Source organism: Protopterus annectens, chromosome 2.part1 (genome assembly GCF_019279795.1).
Source record: "Protopterus annectens isolate FY-2018-M chromosome 2.part1, PAN1.0, whole genome shotgun sequence".
Lineage (NCBI taxonomy): Eukaryota > Metazoa > Chordata > Ceratodontiformes > Protopteridae > Protopterus > Protopterus annectens.
Window position 1 is genome coordinate 1,980,318,778 of NC_056729.1, and position 27,446 is coordinate 1,980,346,223.

The 27,446-nt window shown below is 40.0% G+C and overlaps 1 protein-coding gene across 1 annotated transcript in view; it reads left to right on the forward strand.

Moving 5' to 3' along the window:
• Nucleotides 1–27,446, forward strand: part of ADAMTS6 (ADAM metallopeptidase with thrombospondin type 1 motif 6) — a 2,910,080-nt gene that overhangs the window by 2,636,654 nt on the left and 245,980 nt on the right. The window contains exon 14 of the mRNA XM_044063364.1: nucleotides 22,838–23,042. Within this exon, the coding sequence (XP_043919299.1) occupies nucleotides 22,838–23,042 (205 nt within the window). The remainder of the gene's footprint in view (nucleotides 1–22,837; nucleotides 23,043–27,446) is intronic.

Here is a 27,446-nt window from a genome sequence, read left to right on the forward strand (position 1 = left end):
CCATAATTCACAAGGGTTATTACATGGTTTGGAAATCTTTCCCCCCTGTTGCCCGTTCATCTCTATTACAAATAATAAGAAGGTTTGGGGTTTCATTCAGATACTTTCATATATAGAAACACATCAGGATGGATAGCAACATCTTTAAATATGAATGAGCTAACTTACAAAAAGAGCTTACATACATACATGTTCACATCTCAACAGCTAACTACAAAATGGCAGTCAGGCTCGCATGTGCTCAATATTTATACTGTAATGCAAGCCTTGGATAGGTTCTTAAAGGTATATACACACATATTGATCTACATCCTCCCCCTTAAAAAGATTGCCCTTCATGCAAAAGAATATCAGAGACAAGCATGCATTACTACGTACATTAGAAACAAAATACAATGTTTATGTCCAGGTTGCTTGTTATTGGATACAGGGTTTAGAGATTCAATCATATCTTGTGACATAACAGTCGGGACTAGATTTAGCAACAGGGACAGTCTGCGGTGCACAACTCGTATCAGGAACGTCTGGATTCATCATACGAACAGGAATGTCCTCTTGAACTTCCTCTGGAATTGGAAGACCGGACAACTCACTCGGTGATAAAGAGTCTCTCTCACAGAATATCTGCTGTGGTATAGGGTCGGACACTGGTAGTAAATGTTTCCAATTCCGCAAAAAGTTGCTCCTTTTGATTCTATAATGTACGATCTCAGCTCTAGATAAATATTTTTCATGACACCAATCCGATCATAACCTTTGGATGTCTGCATCCTTACCACTTCTTCCTGTCATAATGGATTGAGCGGTTTACTGGTCTTATTGTAGTAGGACTTCTGGAATAGGCATTTCTTCAATATATTGTATTTCACTGATCTGCTGTTCTTGACTCATGTAACCAACAATTGACTACTGATTGGTAATGTGGTTCTGGTTTGTCTTGACAGAAATCTCTGAACAGGTGAACCAAGGTGTTTATCTCGAGTAACATTTCTCCGATTCAAGAGATTCAAGAAAACATCAGTATTATCCTGTTTTGACTTTTCTAGTAACTACTTTGCGCTTTGAACTGCACGTTCTGCCAAACCATTTGACTGGGGGTACACTGGACTACTTGTGACATGAGTAAGGTCCCATTCTTCTGAAAATCCTTTGAACTGTTGGCTTGTAAACTATGTGCCATTGTCAGAAATAACTGTGTGGACTTCTATGTGTAGCAAAATGATGTTTCATCTTAGTACTGGCAGTACTGGATGCTAGGTTAGGAAGTAAGTCAATCTCGAACCAATTGGAGTAAGAGTCTACTAACATCAAATAATGTTAACCATTCCACTCGAAGATATCAATGGCTACTATCACCCAATGTAGTTCCAGAATCTGGTTAATCTGAAGTGGTTCTTTCTTTTGATGAGGCTTTGTACTATTACATTACATACTGAACAAGAAGAAAATGCTCTATCAATATCTTGTGACATAGAAGGCCAAAATACTCTCTCTCTTGTCCTTCTTTTGGTAGATTCTGTTCCTGGGTGACCACGATGCAAGACAGTAATATTCTCAGGTTGCAAGGATTTTGGAACAATGACTTTTGGACCTTTCATTATGATACCTTTGTCAGACAAAAATCTCATCTCTGTATGGGAAATAAGGTTGCAGTTCTTGAGGTAAACCAGATTGCTTTGATGGCCATCCTTGACTGATAAAGTGGTTGAGCCTTTGTAAGATTGGATCTGTAGCTGTGTGATCTCTCAACTCGTCAAGACATGTGGAAGAAAAATTTCTCAATCCCATTACTTCAAAATTATCAGTCAATTGAGAACCTTGATTGTCATTCTGTTTTGTGGTATTTCTGGGTGATCTGGATAATGTATCAGCAACACAAAGAAGTTTGCCTTTCTTGTAGACAAGATTGAAATTGTACTTTTGTAATCTCAGCGTCATACCTTGCAGTCTGACTGGAGCTGAATACATTGGCTTTCTCAGGATAGTGACTAATGGTTGGTGATCAGTTTCGATCCGGATAGGTCTACCATAAACATAATCATGGAACTTTGAACATGCAAACACAATTTCCAAAAGATCTTTCTCAGTCTGGGCATACTGCTGTTCAGTTTGGTTAAGAGTTCTCAATGCATAAGCAACAGGCTGATCCTCTTGTAGAATGACTGCACCAAGACCAAATTTCGAAGCATCACAGGAAAGTGTAACTGGCTTGTGAACATCATAGTATCTGAGCATTAGTGGACTGGCAATTCTTTGTTTCAGGACATCAAATGCTCTTTGGTGTTGCTCTGACCAAGCCAGGATGTATCTTTATGTGTCAGCTCTCTAAGTGGTGCTAAAAGTTGGCTCAAGTATGGAATGAACTTTCCTAGGTAGTTGACCATGCCAAGAAAACGTTGCAGGTTTTGAACATTGTCTGGAGCTGTGATCTCGAGAATGGCTATTTGCTTAAAAGGATCTGGTTGTAGACCAGTACTTGTGAATAAATGACCAACATAAGGAATGTCTTGTAGCTTGAATTTGTATTTCTGTGCATTGAGCTTAAGATTCACTTGACGTGCCCTTTCTAAAACTTTTCTGAGGTTTCTGTCATGCTCGGCTTCATCACGCCCTCCTACCGGTATGTCATCTACTATAATAGCACAAGGATACCCAGAAACAATTTGCTCCATTGCACACTGAAAGACTTCACTTGCAGAATTTATCCCAAATGGCATTCTCAAAAATCTGTACCTACCAAATGGAGTACTAAATGTAGTGATCAATGAGGATTTTTTGTTAAGCTGGATTTGCCAAAATGAACTCTTTGCATCTACCAAAGAAAAAAATAGTGGCATTTGGCATCAAGACTGACTTCTTCAACTGTGTGCATTGGATGATGAGGTCTTTTTAGCGCTTTGTTCAAATCTCGTGGGTCAATATATATTCTTATGTCATCTGAACTTTTCTTATGAGCTACCACCTGTTGGAGTTTCCACTGGAAAAATTACACCTTGTCGCTTCATTTTGTCTACTTGACTTTGACTCTGTGCTGCATGGCTATTGGAACTTTACATGCTGGCCTGATAACTGGACTGACCTCTGGGTCTAACTTCATGGAGTACACAACTGGAAGTTTGCCTAGTTTGTCTTCGAAAAGATCAGCATAGGTAGAAAAAATGTGCTGGGCAAAATTATAGTAGTGGTCTTTTAAGCTAACATGATGAACTTCCTTATTAAATGAAAGCAGTCCCATTTTCAGAGTTTGTAAGCCCTAATAATGACTGGAGGTACCTCTTGACCACATAAAATAACAAGTCGTAGCTTCTTTTACTGTGCCTGAAGTAACATGAAAGCACTACTGAGCCTTCAATTTGAATTTCTTTACCCCATAAGCAACATGTTTTGCACACCTTGCCAAATCAAACCTTTCGCCTTTACATACTCTGGCAAATGTTTCTGCAGACATAACATTACACTTAGAACCTGTGTCAACTTTGAGCTGTGTTGGTTTGCCATTTATCCAAACAGTACAAAATACTTCATTCTTGGCCCTTATATCTAGTGCATTGACTGTTTCATGAAGCACTGACATCAACATAAAGAGTATCGTGCAAGCCTACTCCATTGCTTTCTAATTGTTCGATTCATTTCTTAAAATACTCCCTTTTAATGAAAGAGTGTGGGCCTTTTGATTTACAAAATCTTTTGAAATGATTCCATTTATTACGTTTGTACAATTGTTGACCAAAAGCTAAACATTCTTCCCTTTTAGGTTCATGATTACCACCACAATTATGACAGTTGGCAATGAAACTTGGTTGGGGCCCATGCTTTCAATTTGCTGACTCACTCTTGTGCTTCACTGAGACTGTGCGAAGTCCGGAATGTGCTAGAAAGTTCTGGGGTTTACCAGTAGGTGCTGCAGGGGTTACAGCTGCCATGTGCTTGGGCCTGTTTCTTTTAACCACATGCTGTATACTGTCAACATGAGCTTTATCACCGTGCCTTCTAGAGCTATATCATTTGTAAGCATATTTGTGTGCTTTTCTGTAGGCTCATATATCTGACAAATCTCAATGGCCTTATTCAAAGTAAAGTCACTGTCATGAAGCAAAATATTTTTCATAGCATCATTTATACCACACACAAGTCTGCCCTTTATCAACTCATCCTTTAAGTCACCATATCTGCATGTTTTCTCTCTCTTTCTCAACTCAGTTAAATATGCTGTAAAAGTTTCACCAGGCTTTTGATCCCTTGTGTAAAATAAGTGCCTTTCCATTGTAACATTTGTTTGGGGGTTACACATTTCTCTAAATTTATGTTTTAAGCACTCAGGGTCCTCCCTTGACTCAAACTGTACAACATGACGTTTTTCCCCCTCTCCAGCATAAATAGCAGGTGCATACACAAATGAACACTCCCTTTCTATAGCTTCGGACCCAGCTAAATTAACTAGAATAAATCCCTTTGCACAGTCATCTTTATCAGAAAATGCAGCCTGTATGAAAATGTCATACTCTTGCTCAAATGCTCTCCAGTTCTCAGCAGTATTACTGTCAAACACAAGTCCACTAAATTTTCAAAATCCGTCTGCCATATACACAAACAGAGTGAAAATATGGCCCTTGTAATTATGTACGAACAAACTGTGCTGAGCTTGTAACAACATTCAAACGGACAACAGTAAATTCTTTGAAATACTTGACTTTGCGAAATGTGCTCTGTAATGGCTGTATTCTGCGAAATATGCCTTGTGATGGCTCTACTTTGTGAAATAGCTTTACTGTAACACTGCACAAACGTGCAAACACTTTGTACACTCCTGTTAACTCAGATATCTTTGCTTAATATGAAAATGCGGTTGTTTCCCCTTATTTTTATTCATTTTATGCAACTGGATTTTATTTCAAACATTTTCCATAGTAATTTGAATATTTTTATCAATATCGTACATATTTTATTTATTTATTTATTTGCAGTTTGTTAACCGGGAAAGTCCTTTGGGCCAACAATGAGCCCGTTTTCAATGGAGGCCCGGGGAGAAAAGCTCCATATACAAATATTACAAAGCTAATATCAACAAAGTTAAAGTACAATACAATTTTCAAAAACTACTAAAATACAGTAACATATAACACATAATAATAGCATTTGAGAAAGATGTTGTAACAAAGCATTGAATGAAATTAAAACACAAGTATTCTGGAGTACATAAGTATAATTTGGAGTGCAGGCATATATGCATGCATAGTTTCATGAGGTGAGAGGTAGGAGGAATTAGAGAAAAGTAGAACAGTGAGAGGTAAATAGGTAGAGTTATGAGAAAGGAAAACGGGGGAGGGAGTGAAAATGAAATGAAGGGAGTCAGTAGGTTGAGTTTTCAGAAAGGAAAAAAAAAAGGATGGGGGATCAGAAATGAAATAGAGGGAGTCAGGTGGGGTGAGAGCATGAGCATTCCCAGTGAGAAGAGAGATGGGAATGGAGCATGGTCTTGAAGGCGGAGTGGTTTTGGATGATTCGAATGTGGGGGTATAGTGAATTCCATAGATGAGCAAGGGATATTTGTTTATGCAAACATTATTTAGAACGTTCTGTATGCCTCATTTCACATTATGCGAATAAGAAGTAGTGCTGAGCAAATTTTAATACCTGAAATTGGTTTCTGACCTGTTTTATGAAGTATGCACAGTTTTGGGATCATCCACTGCTGTATATTCCACTAACATCTGGATAAGTGCTTTAAATCATTTTTGCCAAGCTGTTTTAAACTGCATGCCCCTTTAGAATGCTGGTTCTGACTTCAGGCCCTTTAGATATGTCATTTCTGACATCATGTCCTTTAGATATGCAGCTTCTGGCACTATGTCCTTTAGACATGTCTTTTCTGACACCATGTCGCTTGTTCATCTCTGTTACAAATAGTAAGAAGGCTTGGGGTTTTGTTCAGTTGCTTTAATGTATATAAACACATCAGGATGTATAGCATCATCCTTCAATATGAACAAACTAACAAACAGACCTTACATAAATACAGTGAATATAAAAAGTGTACACACCCCTGTTAAAATGCTGGATTTTTATGATATAAAAAAGAGACCACAATAAATCATTTCAAAACTTTCCCCACCTTTAATGTGACCTGTAAACTGTACAATTCAGTTGAAAAACAAACAAATCTGTTAGGGGAAAAAGTATAAAAAATAAAAAAACATACAATAAGCTGGTTGCATAAGTGTGCACACCCTTAAACTAATACTTTGTTGAAGCACATTTAGATTTAATTACAGCATTCAGTCTTCTTGGGTAGGAGTCTATCAGCATGGCACATCCTGATTTGGCAATATTTGCCCACACTTCCGTACAAAAATGCTCCAAATCTGTCGGCTTGCGAGGGCACCTCATGTGCCCAGCCCTCTTCAGGTCACCCCACAGATTTTTTATTGGATTTCTAAAACTTTAATTTTCTTCTGGTAAAGCCATTCTTTTGTTGATGTGGATGTAAGCTTGGGGTCATTGTCATGTTGAAAGGTGAAATTCCTCTTCATCTTCAGCTTTCTAGCAGACACCTGAAGGTTTTGGGCCAAAAGTGACTGGTATTTGGAACTGCTCATAATTCCCTCCACCGTGACTAAAGCCCCAGTTCCAGCTGAAGAAAAGCAACCCCAAAGCATGATACTGCCACCACCATGCTTCACTGTGGGGATGGTGTTCTTTTGGTGATGCAAAGTGTTGTTTTTGCGCTAAACATACCTTTTGGAATTGTGGCCAAAAAGTTCAACCTTAATCTCATCAGACCAAAACACATTTTCCCACATGCTTTTGGGAGACTTGATGTATTGTTTTGAAAATTTTAGCCAGGCCTGGATCTTTTTCTGTGTAAGAAAAGGCTTTCGTCTTGCAACCCTACCCCATAGTCCAGACATATGGAGAATACAGGAGATTGTTGTCACATGTAGTACACAACCAGTACTTGCCAGAAATTCCTGCAGCTCCTTCAGTATTGCTGTAGGTATTTTCGCAGCCTCCCTGACCAGTTTTCGTCTTGTCTTTTCATCAGTTTTGGAGGGACGTCCATTTCTTTGCAACGTTAGTGTTGTCCCATATTTTCTCCACTTTTTGATGACTGTCTTCACTGTGTTCCATGGTATATCTAATGCTGTGAATTTTTTTTTAACCCTTGTCTTGACTGATACCTTTCAACAATGAGATCCCTTTGATGCTTTGTAAGCTCTCTGCGAATCATGGTGTTTGCTGTAGCAGGCAACTGAGTAAATGTCAGGAAAATCCTACTAGGACAGCTGAACTTTATTTGGGGTTACTCAGAGTCTCTTTAATTGATGGCAGGTGTGTACCCAAGAAGACTGAATGCTGTAGTTAAATCAAAAGGTGCTTCAACAAAGTATTAGTTTAAGGGTGTGCACACTTATGCAGCCAGCTTATTGTACATTTTTTATTTTTTATATTTTTTCCCCTAACAGATTTGTTTTTTTTTTCAATTGAATTGTACAGGTTATAGGTCACATTAAAAGTGGGAAAAGTTTTGAAATGATTTATTGTGGTCTTATTTTTTTATATCACAAAAATCACCTGGCATTTTACCAGGAGTGTGTACACTTTTTATATCCACTGTAAATGTTCACATTTCAGCAGCTAACTACAAAATGGCAGTCAGCCTCACACATGCTCACTATTTATACTTTAGTGCAAGCCTTTGGATACTTCTTAAAGGTATGTACACACATATTGGTCTACACCCCCCCCCCTTGACGATTCCTCAGCCTTCTCAGGAACAATTACCCTTTTTTCCAGAGGTGCTTCAGGGCCTTTTAGCTCAGGGAACAGTTCAAGAAGTTCCATCTCCTCAGAGGGGGAAGGGGATTTACTCTAGAATGATGTTCTTCGTGTTTCACTGTTGCAGTCTTTACATTTGGGTAATCTGCTGGTAGGTTGCCCTCAGTCGGCCTGAATAACAAAGTCTTGGGTCCTGCGTCGGTTGCTGTTTCCTCTTCCATGACGTCAGGTCATCAGGGGAATAAAACATGCAACCAACGCCATTTTATTCAGTCTTTCTTGCCGCGTGGTGCCCGAAGCAGAAGCAGTTCACAAGTGCCGGTCGGCTGACTCCTGAAATTTTCACATTCGAGTTTCAGAACCGCAGTCTTCAAACTAAAGCTAAGTACCCTGTTGGGGAAACTTTTTCTTGATCCTTATCGATGTCAGTAAAAGTTAATAATTGCATTACTTGTGGGAAGCAAATACCTCATAAGGATTCTCATTTATACTGTATTCGTTGCCTAGGCCCAGATCATAACGTGCCTTGCTGTCGGTTTTGTGCTAGATTTAACCAACGCACTCTCAAGCGTCGGTATAGTTTTGCTTCTAAATATTTTGGATCAAGATTTAATTATCCTGAAATGTCGTCGGTTAGTAATCTGACCACTGGAGTTCACAAAAAACTCAAAGAAAAAGACAGAGACAGACCGTTGAGGTCCAAAACCGACGACGAAGCTTCTCCTAAGCCAGTCGCTGGTTTGCCGGTACTCAGTAAGGTGCTTTCGCAGCCCCTGATACCCGCTACTTTTGAGTCGCAGGCCTCTACCGAGACCCGTTCGGAGTCCAGTATGCCACGAGATTCTCAGAGCATTGAACCTGCGGATGTCTCTCCCTTGGATGGGTCCAGAGCTGCTGAGCAGGCACCGGCTTCTGAGGGTGTTTTCAGTCCTCAACATTTTTTATATAAAACCGACGCCAGCCTCAAAAACAAGGTCAAAAGCATCTTCTATATCTAAAAAACTGATGCATGAGCCATGTGCTCAGGCCCCTATGCCTAAAAAACAGATGATCAAAATGGCTGAGGACTTAATTACCTTGATGATCAGGGGTTCCCAACGCGCCCCCCCCCGCTAAGAGGCCTAGAGGCAGGACACTGATTATGAATCTTCAGATCAGGTTTCCATGTCTTCTAATTCCTCTTCTGATCAGGAATTTTCCATTCCACCCTATGAGGATTCTGATGCAGAGGAATCCATCCCATCTGCATCTCCTCCTGAGGATTACTCTTTTGGAGAAACTTTGCATACTTTAAGGGAACATTTTCACTGGGAGAGTCAGGACTTCTCTGAATCAAAAAAGAGGCTTAGGGATTTCCTTCTTCTTCCTCAGCATAGGCCTTTGGCTATTCCTCCTGTATTAGACATTGTTGATGATGTGTTTTCAGAATCAAGCATGGCTCCTGATTCCCTACCTCCAGCTCCTAGTAAGCCAGACAGATATTATAGGGTTCCTGACTCCCATAAATTTCTATTCAAAAATCCTGCTGCTGACCCTGAGACTATTTCACAGGGTCCCAAGGGTGTTAAGGCCAAGGGCGGCCCATGCTATTGGACTGCCGGACTGCAGCCCCCCGAGCTGTAAAGAAAAGTAAAGAAATAAAACAATTTTAAATTCGCGGATAAAAAAATTAAAAAAAACGGACTTTCACGCATGTGCACTAGTCCGGACTGCGAAACATGTAACAGCAGAGATCCCAGAAGTCTATGCAGTTTTAACTGCATAGACTGTCGCTGGAAACAGATCGGACCCGGACTGCAACATCGGCAGGCAGGGCTGGAGTCTCAGATCTCGCCTGGTGGATGTAATGCGCGGGCAGCAGAGCTATGGAATCTGAAGGGATTTGGATTTAATCAAGGTATCTACATGTACTGAAAGGATTTTGGGATTTGGAGTGTCGCTCCAGGGGTGTGTGTGTGTGAATGCCCCAGTTGCTGTATACTGGTGGCCAGAACAAACTCATGGTGGTGTGGTAGGGAATACCTCATGCTTGAACCCTGTACCTTGTATGCAGGTGTTAAGGACCTGAATTCCCTACCCACCACCATTTGCAAAAAAATTGCAGATTTTTGCCTCATATTTGATCTGATCTGTTCCTCATAATATCTGTGGCTTCTAAATGTTGCAATGCTTGATATTTGATGGTGCCGTGGTAGCATTGTTGCCTCACAGCTGCAGGTTTTCAGGTTTGATTCTTGGCTGGGGTGCCTTCTGTGTGGGGTCTGCATCTTCTCCCTGTGTTTGTGTGGGTTTGCTTTTGTGTCCTCCCATGTTACAAAGACATGTCTGCATTATTTCTTCCTGGGCCTCTGCTGAAAATTGTTTTTTGTTCCAAGTCAGACTGTCCTGATTAACAAATGTTAAATAAACTTGACAGGCATTTGAATTTCAGACTTCAGGTTTCTGAATGTTTAAATCCTTGCAGATTTGATGGTGCAGTGGTAGCATTGTTGCCTCACAGCTACAGGTTTTCAGGTTTGATTCTTGGCTGGGGTGCCTTCTGTGTGGGGTCTGCATCTTCTCCCTGTGTTTGTGTGGGTTTGCTTTTGTGTCCTCCCATGTTACAAAGACATGTCTGCATTATTTCTTCCTGGGCCTCTGCTGAAAATTGCTTTTTGTTCCAAGTCAGACTGTCCTGATTAACAAATGTTAAATAAACTTGACAGGCATTTGAATTTCAGACTTCAGGTTTCTGAATGTGTAATTCCTTACATATTTGCTGGTACAGTGGTAGCATTGTTGCCTTACAGCTGCAGGTTTTCTGGTTTGATTCTTGGCTGGGGTGCCTTCTGTGTGTAGTCTGCATCTCATCCCTGTGTTTGTGTGGATTTGCTCTGGTGTCCTGCCATTTTACAAAGACGTGTCTGCAGTATTTCTCCCTGGGCCTCTGTTGAAAATTGTTTTTGTTCCGTCAGAAGTAAAATTGACAGGCATTTGAATTTCAGACTTCATATTCTTCAGAAAATACATAGTAACACAACCTTTTATTCTAACACAACCTTTTATTCTAGCAATTTTCTAAGTTTATAAGATGAATATTTGAAATTTGTCCTTATTTTTGGGACTGTATTACCCCATTATTGGCTTTGTCCAGGTTTTTTGTGCTAAGGTTGACAGCTATGGCAAGAACTGAATTCACTGAATATGTTTGAGGGCTGTATTCCCTCATTACTGGGTTTGCCCAGGTGTTTTGTGCTAAGAGGTTGACAATTATGGTGAGAACTGAATTCATTAAATGATAGCTATTTAAGTTTCAGTCTTCCGCTCTTTCACAAAGCAGCTGATTTGGCGTAATGGTATGTTGCTCTGACTGTTTTGCACAGGGACATTGGTAGTAAAATGTATGGTGGTAACAGCATTTTTCTTTCACAAAGCAGATGATTTGGCATAGTGGTATGTTGCTCTGACTCTTTTGCACAGGGACCTTGGTAGTAAAATTTATGGTGGTAACACAGCATTTTATTCTAGCAACTTTCCAAGATTACACAAGCAATGTTTAATGTGTCCCTGGTTTTTGGACTTTTGACCCCCCCCCCCCCAATAAATTTGGCTTTTTCCAGATTTCTTGTGCTGCGAAGTTGAGATGCAGTTGAGTATTGAGTAGATTTTACAAGGAGCTGAGAGCTGCAGGGGAAGAGAAGTTTAGTGCTGCTTATACTAAGTCAGCTTGCATTGTTAATAGTACAACAGGTTGTGTACTTGCTTTTGATGCAGAAGGTTGTTGGTTCTACTCCCACAAGGGGTGAATGCTGCTGTACTGAAAAAGTTAAGATACTAACTATGAGCCTGTTATCAGTTTGCCATCCATTTCCTATTGCAATATTACTAGTTTATCATTTTTAATGTAATATAAGCAATTTATTCCTCAGGGGCGTCAGACACTTTATTTTTCAATGAAACCATGAAATATAAAGGTGTTTGCTAGCAGCAACCTCTTCATTAGTTACAGATTTATTTAATGTGGAATTATTTAGATGACTTTTTTAGTTCTTCAGGGATTGTGCATATTTACTGATAATGGTGGACTGTAGAATTGTGCATATTTACTGATAATGGTGGACTGTAGAAGTTTGAGTAGACTTTTATGATGGAAATGTTCTGAACTGGGCAGTTTTGTCATTATTGGTGCATGCGTTTTGTTTCATAGTTTACTGGAAAAATGTTCAAAACAATAGGAAGGTGTATCAAAGAGCACATGTATGTTTCATATGCAAGGGGCCTATGATTTGAAAACAGCCCAGAATTAATCTTTATCTGCCACTGGTAAAATGTATTTTCTTTGAATGTGGGTTTCAATGCTGTTTCAATGAATGTGAGTTTCAAGGGCAGAGAAGTTTTAATGCTAAGTTTGTTTAGCAGATGTCTTAGTGTTTGCGCTGTAAAATGCAAAATAAAACTTTCAAATGAAGTCCAAATCATCATAGAAGTAAATCAGTATGCACATTAGTGTTTATGGTAAATGGAGTGAAATAGCCAAGTAATGGATCATTGGAATGGCTGCAGGGGGAGGCTCCATTCAACCATGATTTTGTGAGGGGGAAGGGCGGCAAACTTAAAGACAGCCCCAGCTGAACTATACCTCCCAACTGTCCAGATTTTCAAAGAATGAATAGATTTTTGCTTCTTATTTTTGGTTTGTTCCTCATACAATTTGTGGTTTTCTGGCAAATCATTTAGGAATTAAGTCACTAAATAATGACACAATGAGTTTCAGACTTCATAACCTTCAGAAAAATGCATGCTAAAGTAAGACCTGTTGCTCTATCAACTGTCTCAGTTTATACAAGAGCAAATTTTAGTACTGTTTATATGTTCCCCCAATATATTTGGCCTTGTCCAGATTTATTGCATTAACAGGTTCAGAGGTACATGCAAATAAATTGCTTTACAGAATTAGGCATAGCCAAACCTCTCAACTGTCCCTGATTTTGGCTCAAAATTTTGCTCTTCCCCCTAATAATCCCTCCGCAAAATAGCAATTTTGGAAGAAAACATGGAGGGTTTACAATTAAGAAATAACTGTAATAATCAGAGTTATAGATTACTTTTATTTCAGAAATGCATGTAGATTATTTTATTTTGTCAGCTGCTCAAGTTAGCAGTACTATATTAAAGTGTCCCTTCTTTGACAGGTTCCCAGCTGTATTGTGTGGCTATTTTATATTTTTACATCACATTTTTGGTCAATTTTTTATAAAATTGTGGGGATTTTTTGGGAAATTAGTGACAAATCATTAAAGACTGAAGTTAGAAAATAATGACAGACATTTGAGTTTCAGATTTCATACCATTCAGAAAATTCATACTAATGCAAGACCTATTCTGTTATTTTTCTAAGTTTATAAGAGCAATATTTAAAAATTGTCCTTATTTTGGGCCTTTGACCCACTTCTTTGTATGGCTTTGTCCAGATTTCTTGCTCTGAGGTTGAGAGGTATGACAAATGTGTCAGGGCCATCACAGTCAGCCAGAGACATTTCAAATTGTGACATACTTGTTACACCCCACTCCCCCATGTAGTGACTCTGGATGTGTCGAAGCAAGGCAAGGAGTAGTTATGCAGTGTAAATGTGCAGAGTATCCCCCCCCATCCAAAGTAGACACAAGTACTAGAGTGGCTTTTCATCTGTCCTTAATTTTTGCAGAATGGTCTGGTTTCTGTCATATTTTTTGTACTGTTGATTTATGCTTATTACTCAAAGTGCCTGTTGCTCTGTATTTAAGTAGCAATACTTTAATGACCATCAGGTAAGCTTGGCTGAGATCGTAAGATGCAAGTAAGCTTTAATAAGCGTACTGTTAAAGAATTGCCAACAGTGAAAGCCTTTCTGTTGTTGCCATGTAGAGAATACTTAACTAGATAATGTATAAGCCTTGGGTATTGAAATGCATATGACAGTATTTGTAATAAAGGACAGGATTCCATTATTTTAAGAAGCTCATTACACTTGGAGACTTCCATTCATCTCTGCAGGCTTTATCCATAAACTAAACAGAATGCCAGTCGTATGGTCCATAACCTGTACAGTAATCCTTTTAAGCAATGTATCTTGAGCTTATTTCTTGTTTGCTTTTCATTTTTTACTTTGATCATGTTTTCCCCATGAAACAAGTAGATAGTTGTCAGGCAGCAGGTCTTTTTTTGGATAAGAAACATTTTTACAAGTGGGGGCATCAGAGATTTCTACTTTCAGCATGTTACTTGGTACTTTAATAAAGCTGAATATAAATTATAATTAGAACTGCAGTGCAAGAAGTGGTTTGAGATGAGTGCTGCTTGTTTTTCTTATACTTGATTTTGACTGACATTCCATTAATGTATTTAAAAAGTAATTTATTTTTTCATGCCTCACAACCTTTTTGTTTCCATCTGGATATTAAGTAAGCTGTCATGCAGCCAATGCACTGAAATATTTTTATTCTTCTACACTTCATTTTGTCTTGATTGGGCTCTCATAATGACGGTTTGGCACCCAGGGCAGTGTATTTAGTTAGTTTTTTGTGGTTTTGAGCATAGCTCCTCCCCTTTCTAGTTGGTCACACCCCTTCCCATTGACCCCACCCATTCAGCTGTCTCCTGCAGCCCCCCTTTGATTTGAAGTCACCAGCCGCCACTGCTAAGGCCTCTACAGCCAAAAATCCTACCTCCTCTGATAGAGACTCCACGGCGCTGGATAGATGGGGAAAGAAGTTTTATACGTCTGCTACCTTGGCAGTGTGAGCCTTAAACTGCCAGTTTCATATGCTTAAATATCAACAGAATGTTATGGGCCTACTGAAACAGAAAATGATGTTGATTTCTAATTGTGTGCAAAATAAAGAGTTACAGGAATTATTGCATTCAGCAGAATAGGTTGGAAAGCATACTTTGCAATGTGGTTTTGATTCCTTAGAGGCCTCTTGCAGGGCCGCAGTTACTAGAGCTGTGATTAGAAGGCATGCCTGGCACAAGGAGCAAAATCTGCCAGATCATGTTAAAGCTAAATTGTTGGATGCCCCCTTGCAGCATGACACTCTGTTTGGTAATAAGGCAGAAGAGGTTTTAAAGAAAATGGAAGACAAAGCTAAATCTATGCAAACTGTAAAAGATTTCTTGCAAGTGTAGCCACCCAGGTTCAGTAGGCACTGGCCTACTAAAATTGGCCCTTTCCTGTGTCCAACAGAGCCACTCAAGGCAAATCCAGGCACTCAAAAGGCTCCAGATTACAATCACAGTGTTCTTACAGGTCAAAGCAATGGGGTACCTCCACCTCCAAATCTGGAGGAAACAAAGGACAACCCTACAGTAAGCAGTCTCAATGACTTTTCTCTACCATCACCAAGCACTTATCTTTTGGCAGCCCCCTTGGGGGGAAAACTAGCACTTCATGCTCAAAATTAGCAGTTAATTACCAGGACAAGTGAGTATTGAACATAGTATCCCAGGGATACAGATTTCATTTCCATACTTTGCCAATTCCAAATGGATGGCCATATCTGCCACAAAATCAGATGGCAGAGGCTCAGAAACAAGTTATGTCCCTCATGGATATGAGGGCTATTCAACCAGTACCAGAAAAGGAAAAATGACAAGGTTTTTATTCAAGACTTTTCCTGGTACCCAGAAAAGACAATTCTTGACGTCCAATACTGGATTTATCGATTTTGAACACGTTCCTGGACATTCCAAAATTCAAAATGCTGACTTTACAACAGCTACTGCCTATGCTGGGCAGAAACACTTGGTTAGTGACTCTAGACTTAAAAGAGGCATACCTGCATATCCCAATAAGGGAATCATGCAGAAGATACCTCCGCTTCAAGGCAGGTTTTTTGCATTACCAATTCTCTGCACTGCCCCTTTGGCTTATCTACTGTGCCCAGGGTCTTTACAAAATGCTTGGCACCAGTAATTGCATTCTGCAGACAAAGAGGCATACAAATGTATCCATATCTGGACGACTGTCTCATTCAAGCAGAGGACAAGGACACTCTTCTTCAACATCTGGCATTTGTAAAAAGGCTTCTAACATGCCTAGGGTACACAGTAAACGAAAAGAAATCCCAACTGGTACTCGCTCAAATAATTACATTCCTGGGTGCAAGCTTGAATACAACTGCCCAGATGGCTTACCTTACGCCAGACAAACAAAGACAACTGATAATATACTTCAAAGAAATGGCAACAAAAACCCAGTTATCTGCAAGATAAATTTTGCAGGCTTTGGGGTTCATGGCATCCTGCATTCTACTAATTCCATATGCAAGACTGCATATGAGGAAACTTCAGTGATACCTAAAATGTTTATGGAGCCAACATTGTCACAGTCTGGAAACAATGATACCTCTCATTCCCTGCCTACAACAGGAGTTTCTTTGTTGGGCAGTGACATGTCACCAAAACAAGGGACTGTCATTCACTCTACCCCCTGCCACCCAAACCCTAACTACAGGCACATCAGACTATGCTTGGGGGGCCCACCTGGCGGGGAGATGCATTCAGGGCAAATGGAGCCCAACACAAATGCATCTGCATATCAACCAGAAAGAGATGCTAGCTGTTCAGAATGCTCTGACAGCCTTCAAGGACTTACTTCATCCAGGACAACTACGGATAAAGACGGACAACACCACGGTTATGTGGTACATAAACAAGAAGGGGGGGTACACATTCCTACCCCTTTTGCAGACTAGCCATGGCATTGTGGAACACAGCTTTGACTCACCAAATACATCTTCAAGCTCAATTCCTGCCAGAAAAACAAAGTACTCTGGCAGACGACCTAAGCAGAAATCTTATGGGCCCACACGAATGGAAACTGGATCCACAAATCTTCAGCATGTTAACATGGAAATGGGGTTGCCCAGACATAGATCTATTTGACTCTCCCCAAAATTATGTGCCGGACAAATTCTGCACAGGAATTCATCACAAAAAAACATGGAAAGTGGACGCCCTATCCTTCAGTTGGAAAAACCTATCAGTCTGTGCCTTTCCCCCTCTGTCTCTTCTCTCCAAGGTCTTACTAAAAGTCAGACAGGAAAAAACAAAAATGATCCGAGTTGCTCCGGACTGGCCTCGACAACACTGGTACCCACTTCTAAGGAATATGTCTCAACTCCCCCCTTGGTACTTGCCTCAAATACCTCATCTACTTCATCAGCAGAACAATCAAATTCTGCATACTCAACTCCAAACGCTGAACTTGCATCATGGCTGATCATTTAATTATTCAAACAACACCTCTCAGTAAATCTGTGATGGATGTCATTTTGGAAGCCAGAAGGCCTAGTACTAGAAAATCTTATGCTGATAAAAGGAAGATATTCTGTGCTTGGAACCAAGCACAAGGAAACAGACACAGCAAAGCCCAATATTCTTCAGATTTTACAATATTTGACTGAGATGCTTGACAAGGGCCTATCTTTTTCTTCAATAAAAATCCATGCTTCTGCCATCTCGGCTCATTACAACACAGAGCCTCCCCTCTTTTCTCATCCTCTGCTTAAACAGTATCTTAGAGGGGCCAAAAATTTAAGGCCTCCCAGAAGATCTCCAACTCCTGCATAGGACCTCAGTTTTGTGCTGGAAAAAATCACCCTGCCTCCTCTTGAACCAGCAGCTACTGCGGATATAAAATTTCTATCTTGGAAAACAGCTTTTCTCTTGGCAGTCACTTCAGCAAGAAGGGTTTCAGAACTACAGGCTCTCATGACTGTGGAGCCTTTTATTACATTTTACCCGGCCAGGATGTCCCTCAGGACCAATCCTTCTTTTATGCCTAAGGTGGTATCCAGTGTGGCTCTTAACCAGACAATTTATCTGCCATCTTTTTACCCAAATCCGCAGAACAAGGGGGAGCAGATTCTGCATTCATTGGACATACACAGACAACTAAGATTCTACTTGAACAGGACCAAATCTCTAAGAAAGTCTGAGCAACTACTGGTAGCATTTGCTGCAGGGTCAGAGGGGAAGGCTATATCAAAGCAGACTATTTCTACATGAATAAGTCACTGCATTTGTTTCTGTTACCTGCACCGTGGTAAACCTGTGCCCGAGGGGATCAGATATCATTCCAACAGGGCTGCCTCTACCTCAGCAGCTTTTCTCAGAGAGGTTCCAACCAAAGACATTCTAGAGCCTGCTACTTGGAGCTCTGCTCATACCTTCACAAAGCATTATCATTTGCCTCTCTCCTTCAAATCCAGGGCAGACTTTGCCACTGCAGTTCTGCAGGGCCTTATAGCTGCTCCTAATGCTGTTTAGCTCCATCCTCCCATCCATAGCTTTGGGATTCTACCCAAATGTAATGACTGCAACAGTGAAACACGAAGAACATAGTACAGTTGTGTACACTTACCATAAATGTAGATGTTCGAGTGTATTCACTGTTGCAGTCCAGGTTACTCACCCGCCATCCCCCTTTTCTATACTTTTTCTTTCCTTCACTATATACTAAAGCCTTTGTGGTGTATTTGCTATTCGATGAAGGTAAAGTTATGTTGCTAAAAGTGCATTTATATATATTTCTGTTTATTTATATATTTATATATATATTTTTGCTCCCCATTTGGGGGGCACCTGACATCTTGGGCAAGAAAAACTGAATAAAATGGCGTTGGCTGCATGTTTTATACCCCTGACGACCTGACGTCATGGAAGAGGAGACAGCAACCGACACAGGACCCAAGACTTTGTTATTCAGGCCGACTGAGGGCAATCTGCCAGCAGATTACCCAAATGGAATGACTACAGCAGTGAATACACTTGAACATCTACATTTATGGTAAGTGTACACAACTGTACTTTCTTGGTCCCCAGGAAAGAAGGCACCTGGAGACCCATTTTGGATCTATCTTTGCTAAACACCTCTTGAAGGTCCCTTCCTTTTGGATGCTGTCCCTTTAAACCTTGTTTCCTTTGCTGCTTCCTCAGGCTTTTCTAGTTTCCCCAGAACTCAAGGATTTTTATCCGCACATTCCTGTTCATCCTCTTTTCAGGAAGTTTTTATGTTTCCCTGTTGCTTCCTGGCATTTTCAGTTCTCTGCTTTGCCCTTTGGGCTCTCTACTGCCCCTGGGGTCTTCACCAAATGCCTCCCTCCTGTGATTGCTTTTTGCAGGTTAAGAGGGATACAGATCTTTCATTACCGTAATGACCTGCTTATTTAGGCCTCCTCTCCAGAGGTTTTAATTCAGCATCTACACTTTGCTATTTCTCTCCTCCAAAGCCTGGGGTTTACTGTAAATTTCCAAAAGTCATTCCTGACTCCTTCTCAAGATCATATTTTTCTGGGATGCTAGATCCAGACTATTTCAATGCTGGCATCCATGCTTCCTCCTAAGGCTTTAACTCTCATTGCTTTCTTTCAATCCCTTCTTCCTCTAGCTTCAGTCACAGCCAGATAATTTCTCAGAACTCTGGATTTCATGGCTTTCACCATTCCTGTTCTCCCTCTAGCCAAGCTCCACATAAGAAATCTGCATTGGTTTCTAAAGTCAGGTTGGCTTCAACATTCTCATCCTTTAGATTTTCCAGTCCCTCTTCTTCCATGTATCAAGCTGGAACTTCAGTGGTGGATTCATTAGTTGTCCCTTAACCATGGGCTTCCTTTTCTACCACCAATCCCCTTTCAGGAACATTTCACAGATGCCTCTGTCATGAGATGGGTGGCCTCCTTCGGCCCTCTGAAGGTGTGGGGCCTTTGGTCTCTTTGACAAAAGAAAGATCACATCAGTGTCAAAGGGATGAAAGCTCTTCTGCTAGCTGTTCAGGGTTTTCATTCCCTTTTTCATCTGGAGCCCCTCAAGATACTAACAATACCACAGTGATGTGGTATGTCAACAAGCAAGGAGGAACAAGGTTTTGTCTCATATGCAGGTTAGCCCTTCAGGTTTGGAAGCTAGCTATCCAGTATCAGGTGACCCTTCAGGCAGTTTACATTTCCTCATATCAGAACATAGTGGCAGATTCTCTGAGCAGGTCCATAACACAATCCCATAAGTGGATGCTTCACAGGAATGTGTTTCTGTACATTGTCCACCAGTGGGGTACTCCTGTAGTAGACCTATTTGCCTCCCCTCTGAACAAACAACTTCCTCTAAATTCTGCCAGAGTCCCATGCCTTCCAGCCTGAAAGGTGGACGCTCTCTCTCGTTTTCTTGGAAGGGGTTGTTTGTTTATGCCTTCCCTCCCCTTCCTCTCATTCCGAAAGTCCTGTTCAAGATAAAACAGGATGCTCAACAAAGCTTGCTGGTAACTCCCTTTTGGCCCAAACAGCATTGGTTCCCTCTTCTTCTGCATCTTGTCAAGGGCAGTCATCACAAGTTACCTCACAAGGTGGACTTACTCACACAAGACAAGTGATCTCTCATCCATCCCCACCTATCCACTTTTCAACTGACATAATGGGTGATAGGGTTTTGATCCCTTACAGACACCTTTTTTATGAGGACATGTGTCGAGTCCTGCAGGAATTCAGAAAGCACACTACTAGGAAAATCTTACTGAAAGAAGTTTTCTGTTTGGTGTATTTCTCATAACCTGGCTCCACTTACTGTGGATATTCCTTTGCTTCTCTCTTATTTGTCTCATTTGCTCAATGCTGGGTTCATATATTCTTCTGTTAAGGTCCAGTTGTCAGCTGTCTCTGCTTGTCTGTCTTTGACTCCCCCTTTAGCCTCTAGATTTAAGGCTCCTTCAGCTTCCTTACAGCGTTGTTCTTGGAAGATTGCTCTTCTTTTGTCCCTTACTTCCATATGGGTGTCTGAGCTGCAAGCCCTTATGGTTGTTCCTCCTTTTTTAGTTTTCCATAAGATCAGGGTTTCCCTTCATACTAATCCTTCTTTTATGCCCAGTGTAGTTATTGAGTTGTCTCTTAATCAGTCTATTCATTTGCTCACTTTTTTCCCTTCTCGGCAGTCTGCTAGCGAGAAGGTTTTGCACACCTTGGATTTGTATAGAAAACTCAGATATTATTTGAGTAATACTAAAGCTTTTTGTAAACCTGAACACCTTTTTGTTTCTTTTCATCCTAGGTCTTTGGGTTTGATTGTTTCCAAGCAAACCATTTCTTCTTGAATATCTAAAGCCATTTCTTTTTGCTATTATTTCCTAGGGAAGTGCCTTCCTTCTTCTGTTAAGTCTCATTTTAATCGGGCTGTGGCTTCTTCTGGTGCTTTTTTCGAGGGTTTAGATACTAATTCTTGAGGCAGGTACCTAGACTTCTGTGCATACCTTTACCAAGCACTATAAGTTGGATGTGATCTCTAGGGCCAGAGCTGGCTTTACCAAGGCCATTCTCCATGGCTTTCTGGAAGGCTCTGCTGGCCCTTCCTCTTCCCAATCTTCTTCCTGAGCTATTGCACTTTCCGTATTGTAAAGAATACTGCAACAGTGATATGGAAAGACATAGTACAGTTGTATAAGATCTTACCATAGCAGTATATGTCCTTCTCTTCACTGTTGCAGTATTTGTTCACTCCCTCCTCCCCCAGTCCTTTTTTCTTCTGAATGTGCTTGTTACCTACTAGTGTCATTGGAATGTTGTTCCTACTGCAGCTTTTCAGTTCTTAGAATAGTATTTCCATACACCACCTTTATGCCTTACACCGTGAGTGGGGAGCATACTTGTGAGGTACATCTTTTGTATACTGGCCAAATGTTGGACTACCCTTGGCAGGGTATCCCTATTGTAAAGAATACTGCAGCAGTGAAGAGAAGGACATCTACTGTTATGGTATGATGTTACACAACTGTACTTTACTTTGGGGGGTACAGAAGAAAATTCTAGCAATCTACTTCCCTTCCCTACATGTCTAGTAAACTCAATGGTTGGTGGTGGGGATGAATGGAATTCCGCCTCATTCCTCATGTGATGGGGTATATTCTTTGCATACAAACTTTGCTCCCATACCTACATATATACTAACTTCATGGTTGCACAGCAACAGTGAAAAGAGAAAAGCCCACACAAAAGTAATCACTGCTGGCACTGAAATACAAACTGCTTAGACAGTGATTTTCTATGCAGAAGAGGGCTCAGAGAGTTCAACACTGTGAAGTTGAACTTGACAAGTTTAAAACTCTTTTATGTTGCACTCAATAAATTGCTGGGAGGTAGGAATAAATCATTAGATACAAAAAGACATGCATCTGGAGCATTTCTCCCCGGGCCTCCGCTAACAATTGACTCTGTTCCAAGTCAGACTTTCCCAGTTAACAAATGTTAAATAAATAATAAAGAAATAGACATGAAAGAACATGCAGTATATAAACATACAGTGACCAGAAAACAAGACTGAACTCCAGATAATGAAACTATGACACTAACATCTTAGTCTTTGGGATGTTGCAGCTATTACAGATTTTGATGCCCATTAATTAACATAGCTGGTTTCACTTATGGGCAGGATGCACTTTTGTAATAAGCATGTTATCCATCTTCACTATTGAAGCCACAATATTTCCAGTTGCAAGCTGGAATTGTTGCTTACCTTTACGTTTTTGTTAGATAATTTTGGGCCAACTCAAGTTCTGTTTCTGTCTACTGGTGATGGAAAAAAACATGAGAGGACATGTGTATGGGTGCTGTATTGTAATTTCTGTGCCCTTTTCTTTTTTGTTTTATTCTTTGGCATTTTCCTGATTCTTCTAGCAGCAGTTCAGCTTGTGTCAAGATACCTAAAGGTCACATTTAACACTGTGGAGGAATCGGCTTCCTAAGCCAAAAAACAAATTTGTAGGTGGATGCATTTTCGATACTTGAGGGAAGTGTTTTGCATTATTCTAACCATATGTTACTATAAATATTTTCCAAGCAGTCACCATTTTGCCTAGTTTTCAGTTAAACTTCAGGTGATAAAGTGAGAATTTACTTCTGAGAAATGATTTCATAATTATCTTGGGCTGTGAATACAGAGTTTTGAAACCATTTAGGTATGTGGCATATTCAGTTTGCTATCCCTTGGTATAATCATGCACGGATTCTGTTTGACATTTGCTTGAAGTTTAATACTATTAAATTACATTATTTTCTTCAGGTGGTTTATAGGAGACTGGTCACAATGTACTCAAAGTTGTGATGGAGGAATGCGTACACGGACTGTGGTTTGCATTAGGAAAATTGGGCCATCTGAAGAGGAAACACTTCAAGATACACACTGTCTGACACACCGTCCAATTGAGAAAGAATCATGCAACAACCAGTCTTGTCCACCTAAATGGGTTGCTCTGGATTGGTCAGAGGTATCAGCTATTCATGGGCTTCTATTTCTTTTATTTATTATTTAAGCTGTTGACATGTTTAAGGCATTTAGTGTCTTGACCTGTTTTGAGTTGTCTTTATTTTGTTAGCCTTTTAGTTAGTTAACTGGACATGTTCTACATTCTCTGCATACTCTGAAATTTCTGGTAAGTAAATGGTAGGGCAGCATAAGCAGTATGTTGACTAAATAGTCAGATAGGAATGTTGGTTATAGAAGCTTACATTATTCTGACCATTTTATTAAAATGTATCTTTTTTGTTACCCTTATGTGAAATAATCTTGTAGAAAAGTCAGTGTTGCCAATCTAAAGGCATTCAATACCTTTTAAGTCAGATAGAACCACTTGCCACCAATTGTAATTGACCAGGCTGGCACTAGATCAGGTTTGAATACTACCATTGCCAACCAATGTATCACCTGGGTGTGTGAGGTATTGGGAGTATGAATCCACTCCACTCTCCAAATAGGTCTGATGACCACTAGAGGGTTGGTCTGTCAAGTCACACCACTGATACCCAACAGGTGAAAGTAAAGAAAAGTGTACAGACGTCTGACTGTATAACCAGTTCACCAAATGTATCCTGGCCCCAAAAGTATAAAGGGAATATGTACTGCTGTCCAAGTTATGAACTTACAACCTGTACACCCCAACTAGGACTATACACCGTTTACTTACAGCGCTGAGATTTTGGCCTAAATAGAATATTTCCTTTCTCACCACTTTCTCTGTTTGAACCACAGTATATTCCAATCCCCCTTATCATGGTAATTGCCTTTCAGATAAAGTGCTGTTTACACACACACACACACACACACACACACACACACACACACACACACACACACACACACTTCACAGGGAAGGCTGATAGAATTCTCCTAATTCTTCACAGTTTTTTCCCTTGCATGGAAGTACTGCCACTAAACAAAGCTACAGTCCAAACCTACCAGTTACCTTTCCATTCTTGATTTAGCCAAATGTAAATTATGAAAAATTATATCTCACATAGTTTGTTCAAGTGATGTGGCTAATTACAGACAGAAAACACAGCTTTGTCAACCTATACTACTAAATAAAACGTTCTTCATAGATAATAAATAGTATAGAAATAAGTAATGCAATCACAGGATCTTGTACGTAAATAAGTGAAACTTCAAAGGCACTACTGATGCAAGTTAAATATGCAGAAGTTATAGCAATGTTGAAAGCATATAAAATAACAATTTGTTGTACACAACAGAATATTTAAAAAAAATCTCATCTACAGCTAAAGGTATACCCTAAGTTAGTAAAATTATGCAAGCCACTATTCAAACAGCAAACCTTCTTAGATTTATCACCAGTATCTTCCAAGAAGACTAGATTAGACTTTGCTGTCATCACTAAATGTATACGTCTCATTTATTTATCCCATTTGTTACAGAAGCCCAGGGTGGTTACATCAGATTAAAGAAATTATTTTTCCCACACAACAGAATATAAACTAACAGTAATCATTTTTCCTTCACTCAGATCCTCACGTACAGTGGGGCAGTTTCTTGGTGAAAAAGGGCTCATTAGGTCTGTAAAAAAGGACTTCCCATCATCTAGTAACTGTTTGCTTCTGGCCAGTTCTTTGAAGTACATTTTAATTGCATTTTTATGACCTAGGTTTCCTGGTACAGGGAAAAACATGGCATTGCATTTTAAACTTCAATTACAAGTTGCATACATTTATTTTCCTTTCATCTTATTTTTTATATTTTAAATAGAAAAAGTCATGCATTTTCAGCCCGTAGAAAATACACATATTGTAAATAAAACAGAGCTCAAATATAGCGAACAAGTGTGTCAACGGTCTAAAATAAAAATAAAAAAAAAAGAAAGAAAACACATTTTACATCCTTAAATCAGTTTTTATACCCAGGCATCAAACTTGTAATAGATTTTTGAAGGAATGGAGTAAACATTGTGTGAGGCCTCGTATATTTGTGATATATTCTGCATTTAGCTGTATGTACTGTATACTGTTTGATGCACTGCTGCCTTTGTTGTTTCATTGAACCCCAGTATGAACTAGAATGCTGGAGTAAAAATGAGACAATAAAAAAATAGGAACAGTCTGTGTCCAAGGAGCCACATAAATATAGAGTTCCAGATATTTTCCCACACATTCTGTTATTATTGTCTGTCTATGTCCAGTATCATAACCAAAAATGCTAATGGTAATAAGGTTTGTTAGCTCATAACGTACTGTATCTGGCATTACAGGGAATGGTTTGCAGCTTATGTCCAATATAGTTATGTCTGGTATTCTTTAAGGCAGATTTAAGCCATTTATGCAGACTGAATTTCTGACAGCATGCATCCTTGTATATTTATTGTGTCTGTGAACATCAATGCTGTAGTATCATTTGTGGTGAGTGGTGGTGCAGCGGTTAGCATTGCCGTTTCACAGCAAGAGGTTCTCCCATTCGATCATCGGCTGGGGTGCCTTCTGTGCTGAGTCTGCATGTCCAACCTGTGGTCGCGTGGGTTTTCCTCTGAGTACTCCAGTTTCCTCCCACATCCCAAAGACATGCTGTAGGTGGATTGGACACTCTAAATTGGCCTTAGGCATGAGTGCGTGCATGTGCCTTGTGTGGAAGGTTGGGCACCAGGCTGGCAATTTAACACCGTAAAACTCCACTGCCAATCATGAGCGGACAGGTGATCTGCTGTGGCAACCCCCTAACCAGGAAGAGCCGAAAGAAGAAGAAAGAAGAAGAAGTATCAGTTGTGGTTTTTAAAAATCTAGGAATGTCAGGCAAAACAACCTGTTCTTCTCCTTCACATTAACTTTAATATACAATTGAGTGTTTTTCTTCTAAAATCTGAATTTCATTAGAATTTTAACACAAACAACTAACATCTGCATTTATATTAGGTCACACAAGTCACGTGATAACAAACCTCCAGTCTGTGCTTAGTTAGGTTCATAGGTACTTACTATGCTATTGATCCGTGATGATCATAAGAAGCCTAGTCTTACATTCCCATGGTAGTTTTTAGCCCTTATATGTACAGTATAAATAATCCAGAGATGGGCAGAACAAGGATATGTTGGGACATTCATATTTTGTATTAAAGTAACTGTGGAGGATACAATTAAGTTGCTTATTTCCTTGTTTTAAGTTTTTTTACCTTAACTTGAGTGCTACCTTACATTTTTGGAGGTAAAAATGCCAGGTCGGGAAACAGTAAACTACAGTACTACTTGAAGTTTATTTTAATGGCTAGCTAGTGGAGGTTTACTTGATAAGTAAGCTCATTTGGTCATTACTTCAGCTTATTAAATATAAAACACTAAACAGGGAGAGAACATGAATAACAACATATTTGTATGAAGCATTGCATTGTTGAAATTCCAGTAGCTAAATAATGCATTATGTTTATGGTCATAGACAATCACAGTATAGTTTGTGTCCTCAAAACTTTTTTGATACGTTTTATTACGGTAAACTCTCAGTTAACCGGCACCCATGGGGATTGGTAGATGCCGGATAGCTGCAGTTTCTGGTTGCTTGAGAGTTACTGTTAAAAATAGGCCTGACTAACAGTGCACCCTATACTATTTGTTTGGTTTGACTCGTTCTCAGGTTGGGGAGAGAGGGAATTTATTCCTATTTTTCTTTTTAAAACTATAAAACTTTTAAAAACATAAGGTATGATGTTCTTTGTGTTTCACTGTTGCAGTCATCACATTTGGGTTATCTGCCTGCAAGTAGCTCTCAGTCGGCCTGAATACCAGAGTCTTGGGATTTCTGTGTCGGATGCTGTCCCTTCTTACATGACGTCAGGTCATCAGGGGTATAAAACAAGCAGCCAATGCCATTACATCAACTTTTCTTGCGGTGCAGTGTCCGATGCAGAAGCAGTTCAAAAGTGCCGGTCAGCCGCCTCCTGAAATTTTCGTTTTTTAGGTTTCAGCCTGAAGTCTTCTAAAAGATAAGTACCCCGTTGGGGATCCTTTTTTTCTTGCTCTAACCAATGTCAGAAAAAGTTAATAATTGTCTTGCCTGTGGAAAGCAAATACCTCACATTGATTTTCATTCTTACTGCATCACCTGTTTAGGCCCAGACTGCGACGTTCCTCACTGTCGGTTTTGTGCCTTGTTCAATGCCCGAACTATTTGTTGTTGGGCTATTTTTGTCACTAAATTCTTTCTCTCTTGTTCTCCGTATTCCGAAATGGCTTTGATAAGCCATCCGACTACCTATCTTCCGAAAAAAACATAAGGATAAAGACAGAGACAGACCGCATAGGTCCAAAACTGCTGATGAGGCTTCCGTTAAGCTAGTCGCCAGTCCAACGGTAATCAGTGAGGTGCTTTCGCAGCCACTGATACCCGCTTCTACAGATTC